Source organism: Andrena cerasifolii, chromosome 4 (genome assembly GCF_050908995.1).
Source record: "Andrena cerasifolii isolate SP2316 chromosome 4, iyAndCera1_principal, whole genome shotgun sequence".
Taxonomy (NCBI): Eukaryota; Metazoa; Arthropoda; class Insecta; order Hymenoptera; family Andrenidae; genus Andrena; species Andrena cerasifolii.
In genome coordinates this window covers 16,576,168-16,597,959 of record NC_135121.1, presented here as the reverse complement: position 1 = coordinate 16,597,959, position 21,792 = coordinate 16,576,168, and the positions used below count along the sequence as shown (strand labels likewise).

Genomic DNA, 21,792 nt, shown 5'->3' with positions numbered 1-21,792 from the left:
CCTTACCGATCATCTTATCGCCGCGCCGCTTCGACCACCGACGTCGCGCGTCCCATGTTTCCCTCGTGACGCAGCGTCCTGCTGACTGGACCCCCCACCACCTACTGACGGGCGATACACGCGGACTTCCACGTTTGGGGTGGCCGATCCGACGGGAGGCTGACATGCGGTCGAGTTTGGGGATTGCACCGGGCTGTCGCGGTGGTTGACGATTCCTCCGCGATAGGTATATGTTTCTTTGGCTTCTTTGACTTCTGCAAGGTTTTAGAAGGTGGTTTTGTGGGTATTAATGGTAGATCTGGTGCACTAAAGTGGAGAAACTTGGGGATGGGTTTGGAAAGGAAGAAGTGGTACTCTATGGAAGCTTGTTATGGGAGACTTTCTGCTTTCTGTGAAATGTAATGTCGAAGGAAATGGGAAGTGATATACTGGGTGCTACTCTAGGGGGTGATTACACAGGCGAAAATAAGACGAAAATCAAGAGTGACCAAGTTGCGGTAAAGTCTTCGTTTTCGAGAAAATTCTAAATAGGGGTTAAACGCAATTTCGTCACTCTGGATTGTTCGAATTATTTTCTCTTGTATAATCACCCCCTAGAGTATTGACTATCAGTAGAGTAACTCCCTGTAAGTATCTCTACTCTTTTGCACGCGAGATCTACGTCCTTTTATTAAATTTTCCAAATGTAGGACAGTAAAACAAGGGAAAGGAACAAATAATGGAAAGTAAGACAAAATGTAGTAGGTACATCCCTGTCGTTGTTAGTACCAGAACCCATGTCCATATAATGGCCAATGTAAATTTTTGTCATACGGATCAGGGGCTCTGGAGTCCCTTACCCTTTTCCTGTCGCATGCAACGTTGAGTGGAATTCATTTGCATTCTTACTAGCGCGTAGAATTGAAACTAAATGTAGTAAAAGTTGCTATAAAGAACACAAAAATGTGAATCGATCACGATCCACGCTATGAACTTTGCAGCCAAAGTGACCACAAGTGTTTGTGGGAACTTGGTCAATTTACATCGCGAAGGCATCGTTCCTACTTCTTCCTTCACTAACTTTCCAGACTCTAGTGATTGGGTTGAATTAGTTCCCAGAGTCGCCGGTGTTTAACGTAGAGAGCGCGCGAAAACCAGTGATTTTTCACGAAGTCGGTATTGCAGTTCGCGAAACACAAACTCCCATGAGACGTAAAATCTATAATCTACTAGCTTTACTACTCGGCTTCGCCCGAGATTCTGATTTTATAAAAAAAATGTTATTTATTTTGGCTATACTTCCGAAAACCGGTCAAACCCGATTGGGCTGAAATTTTGCAAATAGCTTCATTTTGCATAAAAATAACGGGCGAAACTTCCGAAAACCGGTCAAACCCGATTGGGCTGAAATTTTGCAAATAGCTTCATTTTGCATAAAAATAACGTTTGCGAGAAGGATTTTTGGCGACTCGAATTTTTTTTTTACCATTTCAATGCCGTTCCCTACCTTACCGACAGAGTCGAGAATAGGATACAACAGTTATTCAAACATTCTCTTTATTATTCTCCTGTATATACATATTTAATATCGTTCAATAATGTTTCGAATGGGTCTCTGCCTGACTTCTTCACTTCATACCGCCATAAATATTCACAGATGTGATCAATCATGGTGTCATCCTTAATTCCGCCTCTACTCAAACGAGCCCGCAAAGCCCGCCACGACGCTTCAATGGTTTGGGTATATGCTCCGCTGTCTGGATCCACAAAATTTGTCGAGTGATTCACCGTCTCATGAACATATCCATATTTCTCTAAATTTGTGTACCCCTTCCAGCAATCTGTTATAATTTTTGTTCCCGCCGCTACATGTTTTTTTATAAGTGAAATAAGCGTATTTTCATCACGCTTATTTCCTGTAAACTCACATCGGTTCGCTACCATGCTTTACGCGCCCGCGAGCGGGCGCGCGCCCCCCGCCCCAAACTAACCCAAAACCAATACTAATACCCAGTATCAAGCTGATATCTCTTTCTAAGTTGATCTCTGTTTTATAGATTTTAGGAGATTAATAAGGAGAATGCACTGAATAACTGTTGAATCCGATTCTCCGCTCTGTCGGTAAGATAGAGAATGACATTGAAATGGTAAAAAAAAAATTTTCGAGTCGCCAAAAATCCTTCTCGCAAACGTTATTTGGCTATACTTCCGAAAACCGGTCAAACCCGATTGGGCTGAAATTTTGCAAATAGCTTCATTTTGCATAAAAATAACGTTTGCGAGAAGGATTTTTGGCGACTCGAAAATTTTTTTTTTACCATTTCAATGTCATTCTCTATCTTACCGACAGAGCGGAGAATCGGATTCAACAGTTATTCAGTGCATTCTCCTTATTAATCTCCTAAAATCTATAAAACAGAGATCAACTTAGAAAGAGATATCAGCTTGATACTGGGTATTAGTATTGGTTTTGGGTTAGTTTGGGGCGGGGGGCGCGCGCCCGCTCGCGGGCGCGTAAAGCATGGTAGCGAACCGATGTGAGTTTACAGGAAATAAGCGTGATGAAAATACGCTTATTTCACTTATAAAAAAACATGTAGCGGCGGGAACAAAAATTATAACAGATTGCTGGAAGGGGTACACAAATTTAGAGAAATATGGATATGTTCATGAGACGGTGAATCACTCGACAAATTTTGTGGATCCAGACAGCGGAGCATATACCCAAACCATTGAAGCGTCGTGGCGGGCTTTGCGGGCTCGTTTGAGTAGAGGCGGAATTAAGGATGACACCATGATTGATCACATCTGTGAATATTTATGGCGGTATGAAGTGAAGAAGTCAGGCAGAGACCCATTCGAAACATTATTGAACGATATTAAATATGTATATACAGGAGAATAATAAAGAGAATGTTTGAATAACTGTTGTATCCTATTCTCGACTCTGTCGGTAAGGTAGGGAACGGCATTGAAATGGTAAAAAAAAAATTCGAGTCGCCAAAAATCCTTCTCGCAAACGTTATTTTTATGCAAAATGAAGCTATTTGCAAAATTTCAGCCCAATCGGGTTTGACCGGTTTTCGGAAGTTTCGCCTTTATTTTTGTCGTAAAAACAGTCACATTCACCTGAATTAGTTAGGCATAATGAGCTGGAACACATTTCGTGACCCCAGAGTTTACCGTACGAAAGTTTTTAGGCGACAGACAAACACACAAACACTTTCTGCTCTATATATTAAGATAACTCGTCTGGGTTAATATTCAAAGCCCTCAAAGGTTCACGAATAATCGTGAACCTGTAATATTATTACAGGTTTCTACCTAGACGGTAACGATAAAACGCAGTATTGCGCGACATCCGTGCGACACATTCCAAAGTATCTACAACTTTCACGCAAAGAGGATAAGGTAGAATGGAAGCATCTCATAAGAGCTCGTGTTAAAAAATAATATTTGAGATTCAGCGCCCCCTGGTGCTTCAAGCACTCGAAATTCATCGGTAACGTTACATGCGACACAAAAATGGTAAGGGTTAATTCTAGGACCCCCCAAACCGGTGACAGAAAAATGCATTGGTTGATAGATCTATCCTATACCTCGTCTGTGGTACGAAATAATTTCAAGTCGTCAGAAATCCTTCTCGCAATCATCATTTTTGTCAAAAAAAGAACCTACTTTCAAAATTTCGACCAATTCGGAGCATGGGGGTTTCGGAAGTACAGCCAAGACGGCCCACTGACGTGCTTTAACGTCTATTTTAGTTCATACTTTTCACCGTTGCTCACCATTTCTGAACGAATAAACTGATAAACTGATTGAATTGTTAAAACGCTTTTTCAGGCACTAAATAAACAATTTTGATGCTAAACATTACTACACAATGATTCACGATGACTCTACAACAAGTCTAGATGTTTCAAAGTGGAAAAAAACATAGAAATAAACAAATTATTATGTGTTCACAAATCGAGTGGGTCCTTAGTTCACAGGTTTCGCCGCTATATGACTCTGGCGAACTTTCTCCATAAATTAAAAAGACTTGCCGCAGGCCTATACAATGTTGTTATGGAAACAATTACAGTACCTTCTTTAACAATATATTTACAACCATTTGTTTACATCACAAAGCTTCATCTCTAAGAAAAAGCTTAAGGATCGGGTTCCTGAACTATCCGAACCAAACCTAAAGCAACTTCACTTTGTTCTTAATGCAAATCACTTATTAAGAGATTAACTTTACGTTCAAACGTATTTAGTAAACAAATAAATATGTTGAGGTATACAAATCTGTGTGTAAGTCATTTAAGAGCACAATCAACAATGCTGCTCTCCAATCAGATGGATTTATTAACACAGCAAACTCGGGTAATGTTTCATTATTAAGCCTCCAGTAATAAGTATTAATACAAAAGCCTTGTTCAGCGTAACACATGAACTATTAGTTAACGCAGATTAATCTGTTGCATATAAGTTTTAATTAATAAAAGTCTTTTTTACTATAGAACACGTTTATCCTAAAGAGAAGGTATCCAGCTCCTTTGTATAAAAAGAATCAAAAACCACCACCGATGAAATCTAAATACTTCATTTATGATCTCGTCGAGAACACAGTGTCCAGAAAGCAAAAACCAGTCGATCTTATCTTATTGAACACCGTAAAACGTGTAGGCACAAAGGGCCAAAAAGTTACCGTAGCTCCTTTCAAGGCTTATAACAATCTCTTGCTACCAAAGCTGGCTGTATATGCGACTCCGGAAAATATGAAAGAGTATACAATCGACGACGCCGAAGCAAAGAAGGATATGAATATACAAAGTTCTGAGTTCGTGGATAAAACTTTATCCGTGTTGTCTCAACATTATTTGTCCGTACAAATGTCTGCGTATACACCGTGGACGATAGAGAAGTGGCACTTGAGGGCAAGTTTTCGCAAAGAAGGTATTATCGTTCCTGAAGATGCAATGACCATCCCGGAGAAAGCTATATCCGGGCCGGATTTATCGATCGAAAATAAAGAGTTTTATGTTACCGTCAAGATTAATAACTGCGAAGAAGTAAAAGTCAGGTGTAAAATACACCATTGGCCTTCCGATGTATCCAATCAGGCAGGCACACAGGGTGACATACCATTTTGGGATTTGCCTAGCATAGCAATCTTTCCAGAAGACCAGCCTATTTTGGATTCTCTTCCGAAGCATCGTTTATACACAGAAAGAACTGACGAGAATGATGAGTGAATGTATTGTAAATAAAATCTAAGTTGTACAGAATTAAACCTGAAACAATTTTAATGCCCTTATATAGTCACCTATACTATCTATTGTTAGATAAATTAATAAATTTTACTAATAATCAGATTTAATTGGCCGAATCTGGTGGTAGATTTACGCGGGTTTTTCGTAGCTCCTGTTCTAAGTATATATGCTATGTAAATTGATACTTAGTAATTATGTACGGACGTACGCATAATCAATCGATTCCCGCGGTGTCAAATTGGCTTGACTTTAAGTACTTAATCGGTTAACCTGACTTTTAAATTGAACTTTTCAAATAATGCGTATGATTCCTCGATCTTTCAACATTTAAAAATGGACGGCAAACATTTCGGATGGGACGAAATTAGCGATGGACTGATACTAGGAGTAAGGTATATATGATTCTTAAACAATCATTCATTTTATACTGTAGTATTTCGTACGTTTTTATTCTGTATTTATATGCCAGCATACCGAAAGCAGAGGATGAGCCAATTAAAAGACACCAACGGATACATGATACTGCTAACGGCTCAGACGTCTATTCTCCGCATGCATACTTAATTTTAAACTTTCGTGAAACATTAAGCCAACGTGAACAGGTGAATGATAGGGGACAGATTATAGTAGTACCTGTAATCTTTTCGTTTATTTAAAATATCCATTATTTCAGCTGAGATTCAGAAGGTTTTATCTAAGACAGATATCCCCAAATGAACCGAATATTATTATTTTACAAGACATAAAGGATCTTGTACTGTTCTTATTAGCAAGTCCTGTCAGCCCGCAATTCATAAATTTCTTTCATTTGCCAATCGTCGATCGTTTCTTAAGAGCTGTAATAATCTATTTTGAATATTATATGGCGATATGGGAGGATTTAATGGCGGAGCGCGCAGCTACTATGAAAAAAGCCCCCAATCCTTTAGCCAGAGGCTATAGATCTAGATACGCGAAGGAAATGCAAAATCTTCGGTGTATCTTGGGTAGAGAATATGCTGATTTAATAGTAGGTTGCCAAGATACCATTCAATATCACCATATGACCAGTGGCAATAAAGGAATGACTTCCTTAACTCAATCGCAAGGAGAGAAAGATTTAAGAATGTTTGAAGTATTAATCTGTATGTCGCATCGTATTGCCTGGATAGCTTTAGAACGTAAATACTTTGGTTTGATCGGTAAGTTAGTCGCGAGTAAGAAAGAAGCCGTGCATTACTGCTAGCGTACTTGCTAATAGGAGAGAATTTATATTCTGATAAATAAGGAGCTATTTTTCATAGAAATAGAATTACACAGATTATTTAGAACCGACGCGTACAACATGGCAAAAAGGCAAAGTACAAGTCAAGTTGTTCAGGATATGTTAACAGATGATATTGAGGTATTGCAGGGTCGAGAAGTGCAGGAAAAGAGAAAATTATTAAGAAATTCCCCTATAATAGAAGAATTAATATATTCGAATACAGATTATCGTCTCCTATCTTTAGGTGTGTTATTTATTTTTATTCGCCTGCCTCTTACTAAAAGACAGTAATCTTATATTATAATCTACAGGCATAGGAGATGATTGCAATGATGAACGAATTGTTTTTCTACAAAACGCTCTTCTTGCGCGGGAAGATGAGTTACAACGATTGGGCATCAAAATAGGAATTCTAGGACAAAATAAAGCTGATTTTGATCTACTGTTGATGCCACAGGAAGAAGAGCAGACCGACGAAATTCAGATATCCGACAGAAGAAAGTTTGATGCGAAGAAGAGTGCGAAAGATACTTCGTCGAAACATACGGTGGTAAGTTTTCACAAGTATCCTTTAACTATATTATATTGTACATTTGTTGCCCAACATAGATATTACATTTCTGTACTTTATATTGCAGCATAAAATTATAAAAACTCCGCGACTTCCGCTATTCCAAACTGGAACTACTTTGGTACAACATTTTCCGATTACTATAAAGGATATCGCACTTAAAGGCTATCAGACAGTCCGCGAGGAAGCAAGAAAGAAATGGCTTATCAGAGAAATTAAACGTCGAAGAAATAAAGGTGCTGATACATTTTCAATTGGGACGCTGTATGAATAATTTTCTATATACCAACATTCCAATTTATAAAGAATTAAAGGGCTGAAATTTTCTGTTTGTATACTGGTCTGTATTAGTTACTGAGTATTTGTAAACATTTACTGGTGAGAAGTATCTGTGGAATGTAATAGACAATTATACCAATGAAAAATATCTATTTGCTGCGTAATTATCTCTGATCATATGAAGTCCGTACGCATACGCACAGTGAAAGCAACACGCAAGTGGTATAAGTCACCAGATAGTCAGATACCTGCTAAGTAGTACAACCCAACGATTCGTAATTCATCTGAAAAGGATACGCAATTTCTTAGAGAAACATTAACGTGGACAATATTTTGGTTAAATACATGAGAAGTAGCAGATGTATGTTACGAAGCGTAATAATCGATGACAAATAAAAATTACTATTTTTTTGTTTATTTAAGTATGCTTTTGTAAAATAAAGTAAAAAAATTAATGAAACAGAATCCAATCGTTCGATCACTGTTTTAAGTCTGTTTTATTATTTGTATACTTACTTAATATTAATATGAATTGATAACAATCAGGTAATCGAACATATGTGTCAATATTTGATGTTAAAGCTATTCACTGCCCCGTACACTATGAATTTATTGACAATTGTCAAATAATAATGTATACCTGTTTCTCATTCAATATCATGACCAATATCGCGTATGGAGGAATAAAAAATAGGAATCATTATCTAAAGAATATTTTCAATGATTATCGTAGATCACGAAAATTATAATGTACATCGCAAAACATGCAAAGTAGATATTAGTGAATATTCTGCTGCGTAAAGCACGATTAAATATATAGACACATATGTTCAAGAAGAACGCTTTAAGGGATACGTGATGAGGGTGGATAAACTGAGTACAATAAGACAATGTAAAAAATATGCTTATTATAATTGATAATGCCTAATAATGAGTACTAATGCTGATATTTTACAAAGAGATACACATATAGGTACATTTCCAAAGCAATGCTTTTGCCTCACGATTAATTCTGCATTGCCCTTTTATAAATAATTACTGTACCTACTTACTACCGTTATATATAATAACAATATATATATATATAGATATATATATATATTTAATTTAATCCCAATATGGGTTAAATTGCAAATTATATTTTTTTGTTTTCATTTACAAGTGGCAAATTTACTATTTATTTGCGATGGTTTACATCTACCTAAAACATTCATTATCCAAAGTATACTTCTTTGCGACCTATTATTTATGAATAAGTGACACGCATGTATGGTGTAGAAAATTTAATCCCTCCGTTAATAACATTTGGCACAGAGACTTCGATAATAAAATCTAGATCTCACAGAAATCTATACAATCTTGGTGTTACGTGTGAAATGTGTCTCTTGTTTTATATGCTTTATTGACAGTTATATTCATAATCTACAAAGTCGTTCAATGTGTCCTTCCTTCGATTTCAATTACGATATGTATTAAAATTATGATAAATTTGAAGTTATGTTGTGTATATCTTGAATTATTACATTTACACAGGCAACACTAGTATCAACGCTACAGCTATATTGCGATATTTTAAATATTAATTGGCAGTAAGTAACCCAGCCGTCCTTATGATTGACAAAGGCAATCTAGTTTTACTCTCAGAATCTGTGCCCCGTTAACATTCTCTTAAATTTTAGTTTCTAATATTGTTACTTCGGATAATAAAATAACGCACAGCGTGTCATCTTTTCTCATAGGCTGCGAAAGAAATTTAAACATATTATATATACTTACTAGAAATATAAAAAAAAAAATGAAACTATTTCGGCACTTCTTATTAATTTGAATTTTTAATTGTTACAGCTATCTATCACTGAACATTTGCCTACATGATTATAATACAAAATGAAGGAAACGATGACAGCGATGATTATGCATGTGTCAGTAAGATTATTTGCGATTACTTGCGTACATTATTACAGCGGATAAATGATGAAAATGAATATGATTATGTGAGCGTGTAATTTTTTTTAAGTTCAGTCATGTGCCCGTGCAACTGTATTCTATAAACAAAAGTTTTCCAACGAGGGGTAACTTGTTAAAATAGTTTTAATTTCCGTTCAAATGAAAACCAAGTTACACTTTTATCAAAACATGCATCGAACATAGCCCTTGTACTTAATTCTTATCTCAAACAAACGGATGAAAGGATTCTCCATCTTACTTACAATTAGTACACATTGTAGCTTCACAAACTTGCAGGAGCTTCGTATTTTAATAGAATCGTTGCTGATTCTTTCTTTACATAAATGAGTCGTTCAATTTCTATTATAATGGATTGTAAAATACTTACAAATCAATTCATTAATTTTTAATATTTCATTAAATGATTTTATGAATGTCATTTGACCATATTTTTAAAATCTATGAATATATCCTGTAGATACATCAGGGTACTTAGAAGCAAAATAAAGATTATACATGAAAATAATGTACTGATAAGTCTGTTCCTAATTAATGTCGCAGAAAGTAATAAATAATAAAAAAATCTATGTACCCTGAAAGATTCAAATATGTTATAATTATTTTACAAAATCGTTTTCATGCTGCACAATTAAGGTGACACGGTAATTACCATGCTATTATAACTACAAGATCGTAACTGATTTTTGAAAAGTATACTCGGAACAATTTACAAGCAAATTGCAAATACAGTGCGAAGGGTAAGATGAGACGATGGTATATTTATAATTATTTGTCAGAAAGGATGGAATTTTCGGTGTTTATGAGAAATGTGATCTATTTTACGTGATGTAAATCTAGCCACGGTATGACGATGTGTCCAATGATATTTATGCTAAATTAATAACTTTACTATTTCTTTTTTACTTTCTGTATGTCAATCCCTGCCATTATCTTGTACTTGCATAGCTATGTAATGAAAGTCAATAACACAATCTTACATTTAGCAGCACAGACACAAACAGTATTTCTTTCTATATTATAAGGAACACACGCGAACTCGTTTTCAAAGTATTATATTATTATTAAAATAGACGGGGCTACGAAGCAATATCTGACATAAGTTGAGCCAACAAGGCTGGCTCTAAAAGTCCATGCGTTTGCCCCATTCTCTCTAAATTCCGTACATCTTTATCTACTGCCTCCAATGCTCGCTCCAATTCCTCCTCTTCTTCCCTTGACGGTTCATATTCTCCATTTCTGCTTTCTACAAAATAAATAACAAGTCTCGTTCTACTCTAGTGTTCAGAATAGGAAATGTTATTCAACTTGTACTGTAGCTAATGTACTCAATGTAGGGGGGTACCTTTGGAATTAATTAAATAAGAAATTGAATCTAGGAGTAATAAATATATATCAGCCGATATAAAAATGTATTGCAATAATAAGAGTGTAATTACCAATGAATATGTCATTAAAAGCGTCAGGGGGTAAGTTGTTGAGCACATTGCCAAAATCATGCTCCGCAGAATCCAAAGAAGGAAACACTTCGTGATCTCCCAGGTCTACCTTAAGCCCTCCTCCGAGACCGAGCCCTAATCCTAAATTTAAATTAGAAGAATGCGAACTTCCTTGCGCTACGGTATTCAAATTATTCAATGTTTTTGTCTGATTTTCACTAGAGTTTATTTGACTCAGGTATTGGCTCTCTTCGTGCACTAAGGTAGGACTCTTAGTCTCGAGCTTATTCGCGGGAGGCCGTTTTCGTTTCTTTGGCCTGGATTTTGGTTTAGGCCTGGGAATTGTTGGGGATGTCGGCTTCTTACGAGCTTTCTTTGGTTTAGACTCTTGGGCTTTACGATGGTAGTTATCCCTTTTCCTCGCGTGCTCCGGACAAAGAGGTAACTCGTGCGCAACATCGAACACGGGAATACAACATTGTGTATTATCACTAAACTTGGCAGTGCAATGTTCAAATAAAAGTTGATCTCCGTTCAACATAATGTGACGGGAGCAATGACGCGTGCAGGGCAAAGATGTCTGCTGACATCCTTCGGCGCCGCAGAGTCCGCCAACTAACAGTGGCCCGTCTACTACTTTACTCGTGCTCGGGGAATCGATCAAAGCTCTAGCGGTAGATGTAGGATCTTTGTAAGCAGCTTCCAGCAGACATCTAGCTCTATCGCGTAACAAGGCCTCCGAGTCTGTCCCACCTTTATGCAATTGAATTAATCGTCGCCTTAACTGGGAGCGCAATTGGGAGAGGCGAGCAGAACGATTTAGCGCCGTACTGGCTTCTCCAGAGAACCAATAACGCTGGTATACCGTCACTTCGTCCCCGCTGGAATCGCTATCCGATATCTCATCTCCAGCTCTAGGATAATACAATAGGGTATGGTCCCGACTTTGCCTTCTACATTTTAATCTGTGTAACTTGTCGATACGATGCCGCTTCTGTTGAATTACTTTCGCTATTTTATAATCTATGTTTTCACTGTCACCACTACCGCCGCCACCACCACCGACACTACCATCAACGTCTAATTCTATAGCACGATCTTGTACAGCTTTGTATTCTGCATCTGGTACGGACGTTATCCTTATTCTTTGCTTAATACATTTCCTTTTAGATTTAATATTTTTACAACTTTGCATTACTTTAGGATTTTTAGATGAGACTACTGCAACATTTCTCCCCGCTGCTGTAGTGAATGGCTCCGGTTCGCTGAAAATGTACGGGTCCACATCTTGGCGAGCCTCGGTTTTCAGTAAAGCCTTCAAGCGATCCGAAAACTTCAATTTATTGTCCATGTTTGAGTTTTCGGATATGGGGACCTTCATTGATTACCGCTTCTCTCGTCTCCTGTTCCACCTGCATTCTCAAACCCTCCAAATCAACTTTCTTCCTATCTAGTTAAAACTTAGTTCACGCCATGTGCCAAGATCCAAGTGCGAACAGTATTACTTCTGAATTTATAATACTGGGGATAAAAAAATAAAAAATTACTTTTATAGTATCGTATCACAGTTTGCTTTTCTCTATCTGCCTCGGAAACATTGATGTTCGAATGCATCAAGACGGTATAACTAATAAAACGAACCTTTGTACAAAATATAATAAATTATAAAATAGTCATGCGCACTATTCGTACTTGGAAACACCAATGTAATGTGCACTCGGCTATATATTATTTACATGTATGTGCATATGTACAAAACTTAGTTTTGTCATGGATTCTGCTTTAATAGAGAGTTTAAGATCCCCTATTTATCATCTAGTATCAAATATCATAACGGCAACCTTACAAATGATTTATATACTCGAACGACGATGAAATTTATTCTACGCTTTAAAAGTGCGAATAATACTTTAGCTTGCAATAATATCTATACCAATTAAAGCTATTGTATCACTTTATAGCTTTGATTCGTGTATTCCTATATGTAATATGTACCAGATATTTACTAAAGTCTCCTGGTTCAAGCAGTAAGCGTGAACTTAGTCCATAGCTAGATCAGGATAAAAACAATCCTTGCCTCGCATAGCAGTTCATATCAAACGTATCCTACACATCTTTGAATAACCGCATTGTATGAGACCGTAGCATTGGATACTGACTTCAGGAGTTCTAGCAATCTCTGACAAGTCAATGCCATATTAATAAGCTTTTTATCTCCGGTGTTGACATGAATACACGATGTTGACTATCAACACTGTTTGGTTATGTTCACTGCTTATATAGGAAATAAGACACTGTGCGAGATATCGTAATTAAGTCTCAACGGTACAGTGAAGAAAACTCATCGAGTGAGCTCTGCCGCATACTCGCACCCATTAACAAGAAGTAAACTGTTCACAAATGCGCTCACGAAGTCCCCTTTATGTACTCAATGTTTCGTTTAGTTTGGCCGAGGTTGGGACAATGCACATTACTTCCAATAGTTCCAATAGCAATGGAGGTTGCTGCCCAATCAGGAACAATCCGACCTTTTTTCTTGGAAGATAGTACACTCCAACGAGATTGAAGATTCACGCACAAATTCCAGCATTCATCGATAATAACATTAGAAAGACATGTCAGATGTAAGGGAAGCAAAATGGCGGACACTGCACACACGAACAGTTTCTGATGCGAAAAATCTTTGAATTCACTGTATTATCACTATGAATTCAATTCACGAACGTATCACGCCTGCTCCAAGTCTTAACTGACTTCATATGATAATATACAGAATCCTATTTCCACAGGATCTCGGATATTCCCGTTAGAAACAATTAGATCGCTCTTCGTTACTTCATTTCGACATAACCTTTTAATTGCTGGCCGCGCGCGATAAATCTCATTTATTTTGTTCTCGCTCTTTACTTCCTAAGTCGTAGAAAATATTACTAAGAAAGAAAAGAATTAGCAGATTATTTTGCAACATTTCATTCCTTCCGCTTTGATGTATAACATTCTTATGGATGGTTCGAAATTTTCGTGTTGCGTACTATGTATTAGACTATTTAGAACAATCGTATTTGTTTTCTACAATGTTGTCATCCTTTTGTGCAATAACAGTTCTAAAATTTCATACGATGCGTAGGATAATCTTTAATTACTATTTCACGGAATTAAGTATTAAAAGAATTCTGTGAATAGTTTATAGCGAAACGTAAGAATCAACTTTAAATAATGCTCTTTTCAAATGCGATGTAAGAAAGAACTGAATAACTCATAACTTGATAAGTTTATTTTCTATCCGAGACCTCCCATAGATCCTTGTAGTCCAGGGACATCTCGAGAAATTCGTGACTTAAACTGAACCTCGAGATTCGTCCCCGGGTCTGCTATTTGATTTCTTCTAACTGCTTTCGACCTCTGCCCAACATCTTTCCCACGCATGCCACCCGCATCGCGTATTCTTAACAATCGTACATACTTTCGCAAGTGTATGCAAGTATCTGCCTTCGAATTTCGCTCCTATTTTACATATCGATTGCATACAGTTATCTAGCTACATTCACGCGGTAGCGTAACCAAGACGACCAAGCGTAACAAATGGTAACAAAACAAAACCAATCTTCAATCTTTAAGCTGCTGTAAGAAACTAAAGTGCTGTAAAGTGCTGAGCAAAACCTGGCCAGAAGATGGCAAACAGAAACAGAAATTTAGATTTCATAACACACTTGAGCCAGTTCAAAAAGGAGCACGGCTTCGACGAGCATGAATCCCTTTACTGCGTAATACACCAACTGTGCTCCAGCCAAAATGTGCTGATGGAAGAGGCTACAGCGCCAAAGGTGCAACAGGACATTACGAAGTTTAAGAGTTTCGATCCTAAGTTCATAATAAAATCAATGCAGACAGCTCGTAAGGTCATGAGAGATAAAGTAGAGGCTGGTGAAAGGGAATTAATAAGTATTCCAGTTGTGCTAAAAGAGAAATACAACATCTTGACCACTCCGAGAAATCCTGGCTACCTCCCTTAACAGCTGACATCATAACCATCCCAAGGATAGCAGCCGCATTCCCTGTAGTAACAGTGGAAGTTTTTCATCGAGGTTTGGGCAAGGTTCTGGTTCAGCCATCCCAGATAGTAAGAAGAGATGTTGCCTGGCCAAGAGCTTTCCTGTGCCATATGATGGCATCCATGGTCCCAGAAATAATCAACAAGCCAATTGCTCAACTCTTGGCTGTGGCAGTCGCAAATGATGAACTGTTGTATCGTCAACTGTTACATCAGTCACATAGAAAGAATAAGCTGATTCGCCTTCTCCGAGATTTAAAGGTTTCTCTGCAGTCTACAGTTGTCCCGAATGACGTAAAACTTAGTAGATGCAGGAAATAGGGAATCTGGAATTCCAGATCTGGAATCAGTGCCGATGGAGTTGTCAGAAATAGATGGGGGAGTCACCACTAGACCATCACTGGAACCCGCAGTGAACAGACATGTGTAACAATACATATAGTTGTACAACATAGGGAAAATAAGTTTCATTTACATTACAGAAAAACGAAAGAGTAAAGAAGACAATAGAGTACTTTGTATACAAAATTACACACAATACAGATGGTACAATAATTATGTAAAACTGTAACTTACGATTAGAGTAATACTTATTTATTGCTGTATAACCAAAGAAATATTTTGTACTTTGTATTGTTACTTGCAGAAATAAAATACGATTAAAATTCAATTGCTAAGTTAATATGTAACTGTCCGTTCTTCGTTCAATCAACAGATCAATATAATAATGAAAGTAATTAGTGAATCCAGTAACCTTGAAAAAATGTTACCCACTGATCAGCTGATTTTGACATTTAAAAGATTATAACCTATGCGCGATAAAATGCATTGTCAGTGGCCACCTGTTGATTTGTATATTTTATCCTTTTCGGAGAGAAATATTAATTATATATTATAAATAATCTAATATACGCTGTCGAGAACAGTTGGATTTTAATCTTATGAAATATAACAACATATTTCATTGATCTAAATGGCACAAATTGATGCCATAAATGAAAAGAATTTGCGCTACAAGTATATAGCAGTATGTGTAAAAAAATATCAATGCGAAACGTGAATAATTGACATAAGTTAAGAAAATCATATTAACGTTATATTTAAAGCTAGAAAAACATTAGTGTATTCATGATGGATATGTAAATACTAAGAATAATATGTACTACAACTTCATTTTCGCTTATATTTCCTTCCTTCGTTCTTTTCATAATTAAATATACACAATGACCATGTACACAGGTACTGCGTACATAACATTGCTTTAGCTATAATCTTATGATGTTACGAACACATACATCTACTACTGAAACCATTAGCTATACTTGCGTTACGTACGCGTAAATAATATTATCATATATTATAGCAAAGAATCATGAACATAAACCGAAACACGGCCTCTCAGCGAAAATACAAGAGCAGTACAGAATTAGAGGATTACACAACGAAACATCAAAGTAATACGTGTGGAAACATATTTCTATTGCGTAAAATTGGGTTCTTTATATTCTCAGGTTCTATACAGAAAATAAAAATAAAATTTCGAACGATACAATACTCTTAAGTGACAAGATTGTTATTACAAATGTTCAACAAGATACTATACAATAAACTGTGTACACATAACACGTATTCGATCCCTCCGATCTCGCCTGCTTGATATTTAATAGATGTTTTTATTCACTACGCTAGTAAAATTTTACGTGTTGGAGTTTAATGTGCATTACACATAGATAACAAAAGTTTTTATATTTATCGTCAATTTTTTCATCAAATTTTCTCACCGAGGAATTTAAAGTGTGATTGCTTATAAGTATTTGTAATTGCGTTTGTGAATGAGACATATATAAAGTGATAAACAGAAAAAAAAAAACGAGTAAAGAACTAGAGAATAGTTGAGCACAGAAAAATTTGAAATGCGCGAACATACTGCTTTGTTAAGTTCATAAATAACACGAATCCATTGCAAAGTCCGTTATATATTGCAATCGTATAGAAATTATATTTTACCCAAACGATATGCAAGATAATCATACCTAAACAGTATTTAATAATCTTCGAAAGTCCAACAAGAAATAAACGCACGTTTCAGTGAACGAAATTAAGGACACGATCTCCCCCCTTTTTTTATATTACACTTATAAAACAGTCTTCCAATTGTTTGGAACGTTGGAAATTCTTCTTCTTTTTTTTCATTCTATATTTCAATCGACTGAATTTGTAATGATATTAAATTCTTAGTTTGAGGTATAGTTTGTGGTAGACCCAAGGGACGGTAATTTTTTTTTATTACAAAAGTTGTATTTGAAAACCGTTATCAATTAGGTAATAAATGTTTGTTACGTAGTCCTTCGTTGAGGTTTCTGTCCCTTAATAACAGCTGGTCGGCTTTTTATGTAACCTTTCTTGCGACGTGGTGTCTGAAACATTAATATCCAACCCCCCAAAACTTCAACTACGTTTCAAGATCAAACAATACGATGCTTTGGAAAACGATAAACGATACGATAGAACATCCCGAAAATACAATCTTATGTTCCTTGTATTTTCGTATGGAATAGATCACTCACCTTTTTACTGATATATGAATTGGCGTTGCGTGCAACGATCCGTTTAGATATTGGAATACTAGGTCTATTAAATTCATTTGGTTTCTTCACCCTGCGAAATTAAGTTATTTTCATTTTAAAAAAACGATATGTAATTTATAACGCACAAATTCCGTACTTCAATTTCAATATTACCTGTAGATCCTAACAAGCCAGTGTTCAGTTGTGTAAGCTTCTTCTAAATACGTTAATTGGAAATTTTTATTTCCTATTTCTGCGTTGCGCGTGCGATCGTAACCGTAAGGTGATCGATAATCAATCTTGACTTCTCCAAATCGATAATAGCTTAACTTATACATTAATGAATTCAAGAGCGTAGGCGAACCCTCGGAATCCACGCGAAATTCTCCCCTTTCGGTGAAGTAATCACTTTCGCGGATATCCTGTGGATGTTCACCTTCAGCGATCCGTACCATCCAAAGGAACTTATTAACATCATCGCCAGAGTATCCGATCATCCCTCCGAAAATAACTAACACATAGTCTACATCCAAAGATGTCATGATTTCGTAGGCAGCACTTTCATTTGAGCTCATTGCTTTCCCAACCAGAGCTATATGGGAATTATTCCAAGTATTATTGTCGACAAGTGTAGTTCTAGAATTCAACAAACAGAGCATTCGGCATTAAATCTTGGGAGAACATATAGCGACAGATTGTTTTAGACACTGTTCTCTGTATGTACCTATTAGCCATTCCAGCAATTTGATAACCATAGTCCCACCAACTCATAACTCTGGCATCGATAGGTGTGTTCTGAGCCAGCCAATAGTAAGCTTCTCTGAAATCGTCAAGTATGGCTCTACCGCCATCGTTACTATACGATGCCAAAACAATCGAAGGACTAGAGTACGCGTTACTTGTAATCCAAGTACAGTGTAAAGTAAACATCATCATCAACATAAATGCACCAAGGACCACCCCGTTCCGGAGATTAACTCCTAGTCCATCACCGTTACCTCTAGGTCTCTCGTGTTTCATTCTACGAAGTTTACCAGCTTTATCGTACAAAGCTCTACCAGGACTCCTCTCTCTTTCCTCTTCGCTCTCCTCTTCGCTTCCGTTACTACTCCGATCGTTTCTCTCGCTGTCTTCCTCTTTAAAAAATAATTCTAGGAGATCGCTGAACGCGACCCCGGCAAGGATACAAACCACTGGGGTTAGAGTAAGCATAAGTCTCACCATTACTCCAGCAAAATAAACAGCACTTAAAGCGTACAATATAACTGTAAAATAATCGATTATTAATACACTTGCGTAACGTTCAGTAATATGCACTTTTATTATCAACTCTTACCAAAAACACGTTCGTCGTTAATATGTTTAATGCAATACCAAAGGCCAACGGGAAATGTTGTAACAAGAATGTGTAAGTCAAAGAAAAAGCTGAACCATGTCGTAGGTTGATGCTCGGAAACGGATGCTATTATTGGAATGTGTATCTTTGCGTAGCCAGTATCCCATAGCGAATAAAATCTTCCGCTCCAAGGAGCCACGACACCGGCATAGGTCAAACAAATCAGAACCAGTAGCAGAACGCCAGCTGTAACTGCGACTATTCCTCCGAAATATTTCATCTCAGATTTGGTAAGTACAGTTCTCAAATACCTGCAAGGAATAAAACCAAGTATTACGTTAAGATACTTTGTACGTTTGTATTATCGATATGTTCGACGAACGCACCTGAGAGTTGCTACAAATATTAGTAGACCGAACACACCTCCCGCAGCCATGTGCTCCGATGTTCTTATCGGTTGGAAACCAACGAATGGTATTTGCATACTCAACAAAAGCCCCAAAATATAGAACGTGGTGTAACTTGTAAAAAGGCGATTGCTGAATCGATTCATAACCAGCAATGCGAAAACATGGAATGGAATTAGATTAATGATAAACACATAGCCTCCCCATGCGGACACCATGTAAAAGTAGGACAGAGCGGTCATAGAAGCCCAGAAGATAGAGCCAGTTTTAACGGACTTGACCCAGAGATAATAAGTAATCTGCAATGCGAAAATGGCGATGCCTTCATTGTCGTAACTGCCTGCTACGGATCTTGAAATGTAACCAGGTACGATCGCGGTAAAGCACGCGGCGAATAAACCAGCCCCGGCGCTCCATATTTCTTTCGTTAGTAAGTACGTAGATATGGCAGTGAGGCCACTAAAAATTGGAGCTAGGAATACACAAATATCCCTTATGTGCACTGGGATATTTAAAGAATGTAGTATATAATGTATCGAGCCAGATGTGATCATCAATCCAGGATAAACGGTGCCGCCCACGATACGGCCCAACGGATACCAAGCCCTCTCGTCAAACCAATTTAAGAAATTGTAAAATCCATGCTGCACCATATACGCCGTTGCTCTGTAGTTGAACCTACATCGAAAAAAGTATCAATTCACTTTCCAATTGAATAATTATCCCTGTATTACCAATCTCTTACACTTAAATGATAAAGGCATTGAAATAAATTATCCGCGTATGCGTATGTTCACATACAGCACACGTGTAAAAGTACGTACCAAGGATCGAATTCATGTATGATACTTTCGAAACGAATCACGGCGAACAGCCGAGAGGCGAATCCTGAAATCCAAGCGAGTAGCAAAACAGTAAAAGTGATGAGGGAACTAAGGCCAGCGGCGTTCGTTAACGTGGAAGTTTTCATTTGCTTCGGAGCCGATTTCTTATCGGGGAACATCATATCTTTCCTGGTATTTGTCGTGGACGATCTATTTGGCAACATATTTCCTTTATATTGACGAACGTAATGGGAGAATATTTCCGTTACTTTTCAACAGACATTTGCCATAAACATATTAACGTTCGCTTCCATCCAACACGTTGCAAATCAAGCAGCTCGCAACAAATTACCAAACCACTATGCCTAGGCTAGGAGGCTAAGACACGTCAAACACCGGCTACGTGTTAAACCATGACTCCCCAACAGCCACGATTCGTCGTACTCGCGTAAGAAATATGGTAGAGGAATGGGTCCGTTCGAATATGCGCTTAAGCGCACGTCACGTTCGATAAGAATATCAAGATGCCGATTGGTTTCGTTAAACCAGACACGGGACAGAAATAGTTTGCCTACCAATAAGATTAATATTGTATCAATATAACACATCCGGTCATCGACTATGATCTAGATATGAAGATATAGCCTCATATAACACGGCAATATTAATCTCGCAAACGTCATATCCGGATAATCTGCCTCCTTTCATTAGTTAATTCTTTCTTATGATATAATACGATTAATACGAAAGTAACATTACATGTCCCGTAACATGATTTACCAATGAAATTCAAAAGCATTGATATTTTTCTTGATTCATAGAGGCTGTATGATAGAATGCTGTAAATATAATGCTCCGGAATAATTGCGTAGACTTCTCATATTAATTCCTCTATTAAGTTCCCATGTCAAAACGGTGCATTTAAATCAATTTAATTGTATTATTTATATAGACAGGGACGATAGTGACGTAATATTTTGAACAGTTCGATAAAAACTTCGGTATCTAATGTTTACTAATAAGGAGCAATTAATAAAACGCACTGGCAAGAATAGCATCGGTCGTTACGATTTTTTGAAACTTCTAGCTACGGAATTTCAGACTACTAAATCTAGAGGTAAATTTGTGTTGCAGAGATGGGTTAGCCAGCCACACATAACCAATGTCGATGTTACGAATCCCTTCTTTTTACAGAAGCAAAGGAACAGGTATTAGCGAACCTTGCTAATTTTGCTTACGATCCTATTAATTACGGATACATAAGGCAACTACAAATAATTGATTTGTTTCTTCATACTTTATCCGAGGATAATGTGAAACTGGTACGTTTCGCAGTAGGCGGTGTTTGTAATCTGTGCGTTGGTAAGTATATGCTTGCTCCAAAGAATAAATTGTTAGTTTAGAAAATGGTACTTGGTAAATATTGAAATGAACATTTACATTTTAGATCCGATAAATAAATTGTACATTTTACGCAATCGAGGCATCCAATTATTGACACCACTGCTTTCTTCGCAAGACGAAGATATCATACTTTCAGCAATTACTAGTTTAATATATCTAATTACGCCCGAGTCTAAGGATCAAGTTACAACTGAAATAATTGAACAAATATCTGACCTATCGAACCATGAAAATAATCGCATAAAAAACTTGGCAACAATATTTTTGAAGGATCATTCCAAAGAGGAAACCGGATGTGAAAATATTGAAACTACATGAAATAACGCCTATAATTGATTACCATATGTATTAACTAATCGATAAAGTTACATAGTATATTCTACGTTAAGAATAAAAATGAAGCTTACAAAGACATTTCTGGAATTTTTAAAAAAGTACTGCACAAGTGCTTCTGATGTAACAAATT

The 21,792-nt window shown here is 36.9% G+C and overlaps 5 protein-coding genes across 14 annotated transcripts; 3 read left to right on the top strand and 2 right to left on the bottom strand.

Moving 5' to 3' along the window:
- Positions 1 to 3,864: 3,864 nt before the first annotated feature.
- Positions 3,865 to 5,257, top strand: Mrpl9 (mitochondrial ribosomal protein L9). Of its 2 annotated transcripts, XM_076810910.1 has the most exons (3): positions 3,865 to 4,110; positions 4,176 to 4,347; positions 4,485 to 5,257. In XM_076810910.1, the coding sequence occupies exons 2-3, from the start codon at positions 4,252 to 4,254 to the stop codon at positions 5,217 to 5,219; spliced, it is 831 nt and encodes a 276-aa protein (XP_076667025.1). In that variant the 5' UTR covers positions 3,865 to 4,110; positions 4,176 to 4,251; the 3' UTR covers positions 5,220 to 5,257. The 2 variants fall into 2 exon arrangements, with proteins under 2 accessions (XP_076667025.1, XP_076667024.1); XM_076810909.1 differs by having other exon boundaries at positions 3,866 to 4,347.
- A 133-nt stretch (positions 5,258 to 5,390) lies between these two features.
- On the top strand, positions 5,391 to 9,303 carry LOC143368324 (uncharacterized). Of its 5 annotated transcripts, none has more exons than XR_013085214.1 (7): positions 5,391 to 5,629; positions 5,707 to 5,839; positions 5,911 to 6,418; positions 6,521 to 6,727; positions 6,795 to 7,033; positions 7,122 to 7,432; positions 9,179 to 9,303. XR_013085214.1 is itself a non-coding variant. In XM_076810908.1 (6 exons), exons 1-6 carry the CDS (start codon positions 5,571 to 5,573, stop codon positions 9,206 to 9,208), a joined length of 1,176 nt encoding a protein of 391 aa, XP_076667023.1. In that variant the 5' UTR covers positions 5,391 to 5,570; the 3' UTR covers positions 9,209 to 9,281. The 5 variants fall into 5 exon arrangements, 3 of the variants coding, with proteins under 3 accessions (XP_076667023.1, XP_076667021.1, XP_076667022.1); XR_013085213.1 differs by lacking the exon at positions 9,179 to 9,303 and adding an exon at positions 7,537 to 7,798; XM_076810908.1 differs by lacking the exon at positions 7,122 to 7,432 and having other exon boundaries at positions 9,179 to 9,281.
- Positions 8,227 to 13,961, bottom strand: L(3)l1231 (zf-C3Hc3H domain-containing lethal (3) L1231). 2 transcript variants are annotated; one of them, XM_076810905.1, is made up of 3 exons: positions 12,733 to 13,961; positions 10,738 to 12,149; positions 8,227 to 10,544 (listed from the first exon to the last, which is right to left on the bottom strand). In XM_076810905.1, exons 2-3 carry the CDS (start codon positions 12,116 to 12,118, stop codon positions 10,378 to 10,380), a joined length of 1,548 nt encoding a protein of 515 aa, XP_076667020.1. In that variant the 5' UTR covers positions 12,119 to 12,149; positions 12,733 to 13,961; the 3' UTR covers positions 8,227 to 10,377. The 2 variants fall into 2 exon arrangements, with proteins under 2 accessions (XP_076667020.1, XP_076667019.1); XM_076810904.1 differs by having other exon boundaries at positions 12,815 to 13,960.
- A 2,301-nt stretch (positions 13,962 to 16,262) lies between these two features.
- Positions 16,263 to 20,354, bottom strand: Stt3b (catalytic subunit 3B of the oligosaccharyltransferase complex). Of its 4 annotated transcripts, XM_076810901.1 has the most exons (8): positions 20,204 to 20,354; positions 19,923 to 20,132; positions 19,078 to 19,776; positions 18,692 to 19,002; positions 18,080 to 18,620; positions 17,530 to 17,991; positions 17,356 to 17,446; positions 16,263 to 17,205 (listed from the first exon to the last, which is right to left on the bottom strand). In XM_076810901.1, the coding sequence occupies exons 2-8, from the start codon at positions 20,102 to 20,104 to the stop codon at positions 17,125 to 17,127; spliced, it is 2,367 nt and encodes a 788-aa protein (XP_076667016.1). In that variant the 5' UTR covers positions 20,105 to 20,132; positions 20,204 to 20,354; the 3' UTR covers positions 16,263 to 17,124. The 4 variants fall into 4 exon arrangements, with proteins under 4 accessions (XP_076667016.1, XP_076667017.1, XP_076667018.1 ...); XM_076810902.1 differs by having other exon boundaries at positions 16,263 to 17,240; positions 19,923 to 20,354; XM_076810903.1 differs by having other exon boundaries at positions 16,263 to 17,234; positions 19,923 to 20,354.
- Positions 20,355 to 20,624: 270 nt separating this feature from the next.
- LOC143368327 (armadillo repeat-containing protein 7) lies at positions 20,625 to 21,738 on the top strand. Its single transcript, XM_076810911.1, has 3 exons — positions 20,625 to 21,039; positions 21,117 to 21,284; positions 21,370 to 21,738. Exons 1-3 carry the CDS (start codon positions 20,931 to 20,933, stop codon positions 21,642 to 21,644), a joined length of 552 nt encoding a protein of 183 aa, XP_076667026.1. The 5' UTR covers positions 20,625 to 20,930; the 3' UTR covers positions 21,645 to 21,738.
- Positions 21,739 to 21,792: the final 54 nt, after the last annotated feature.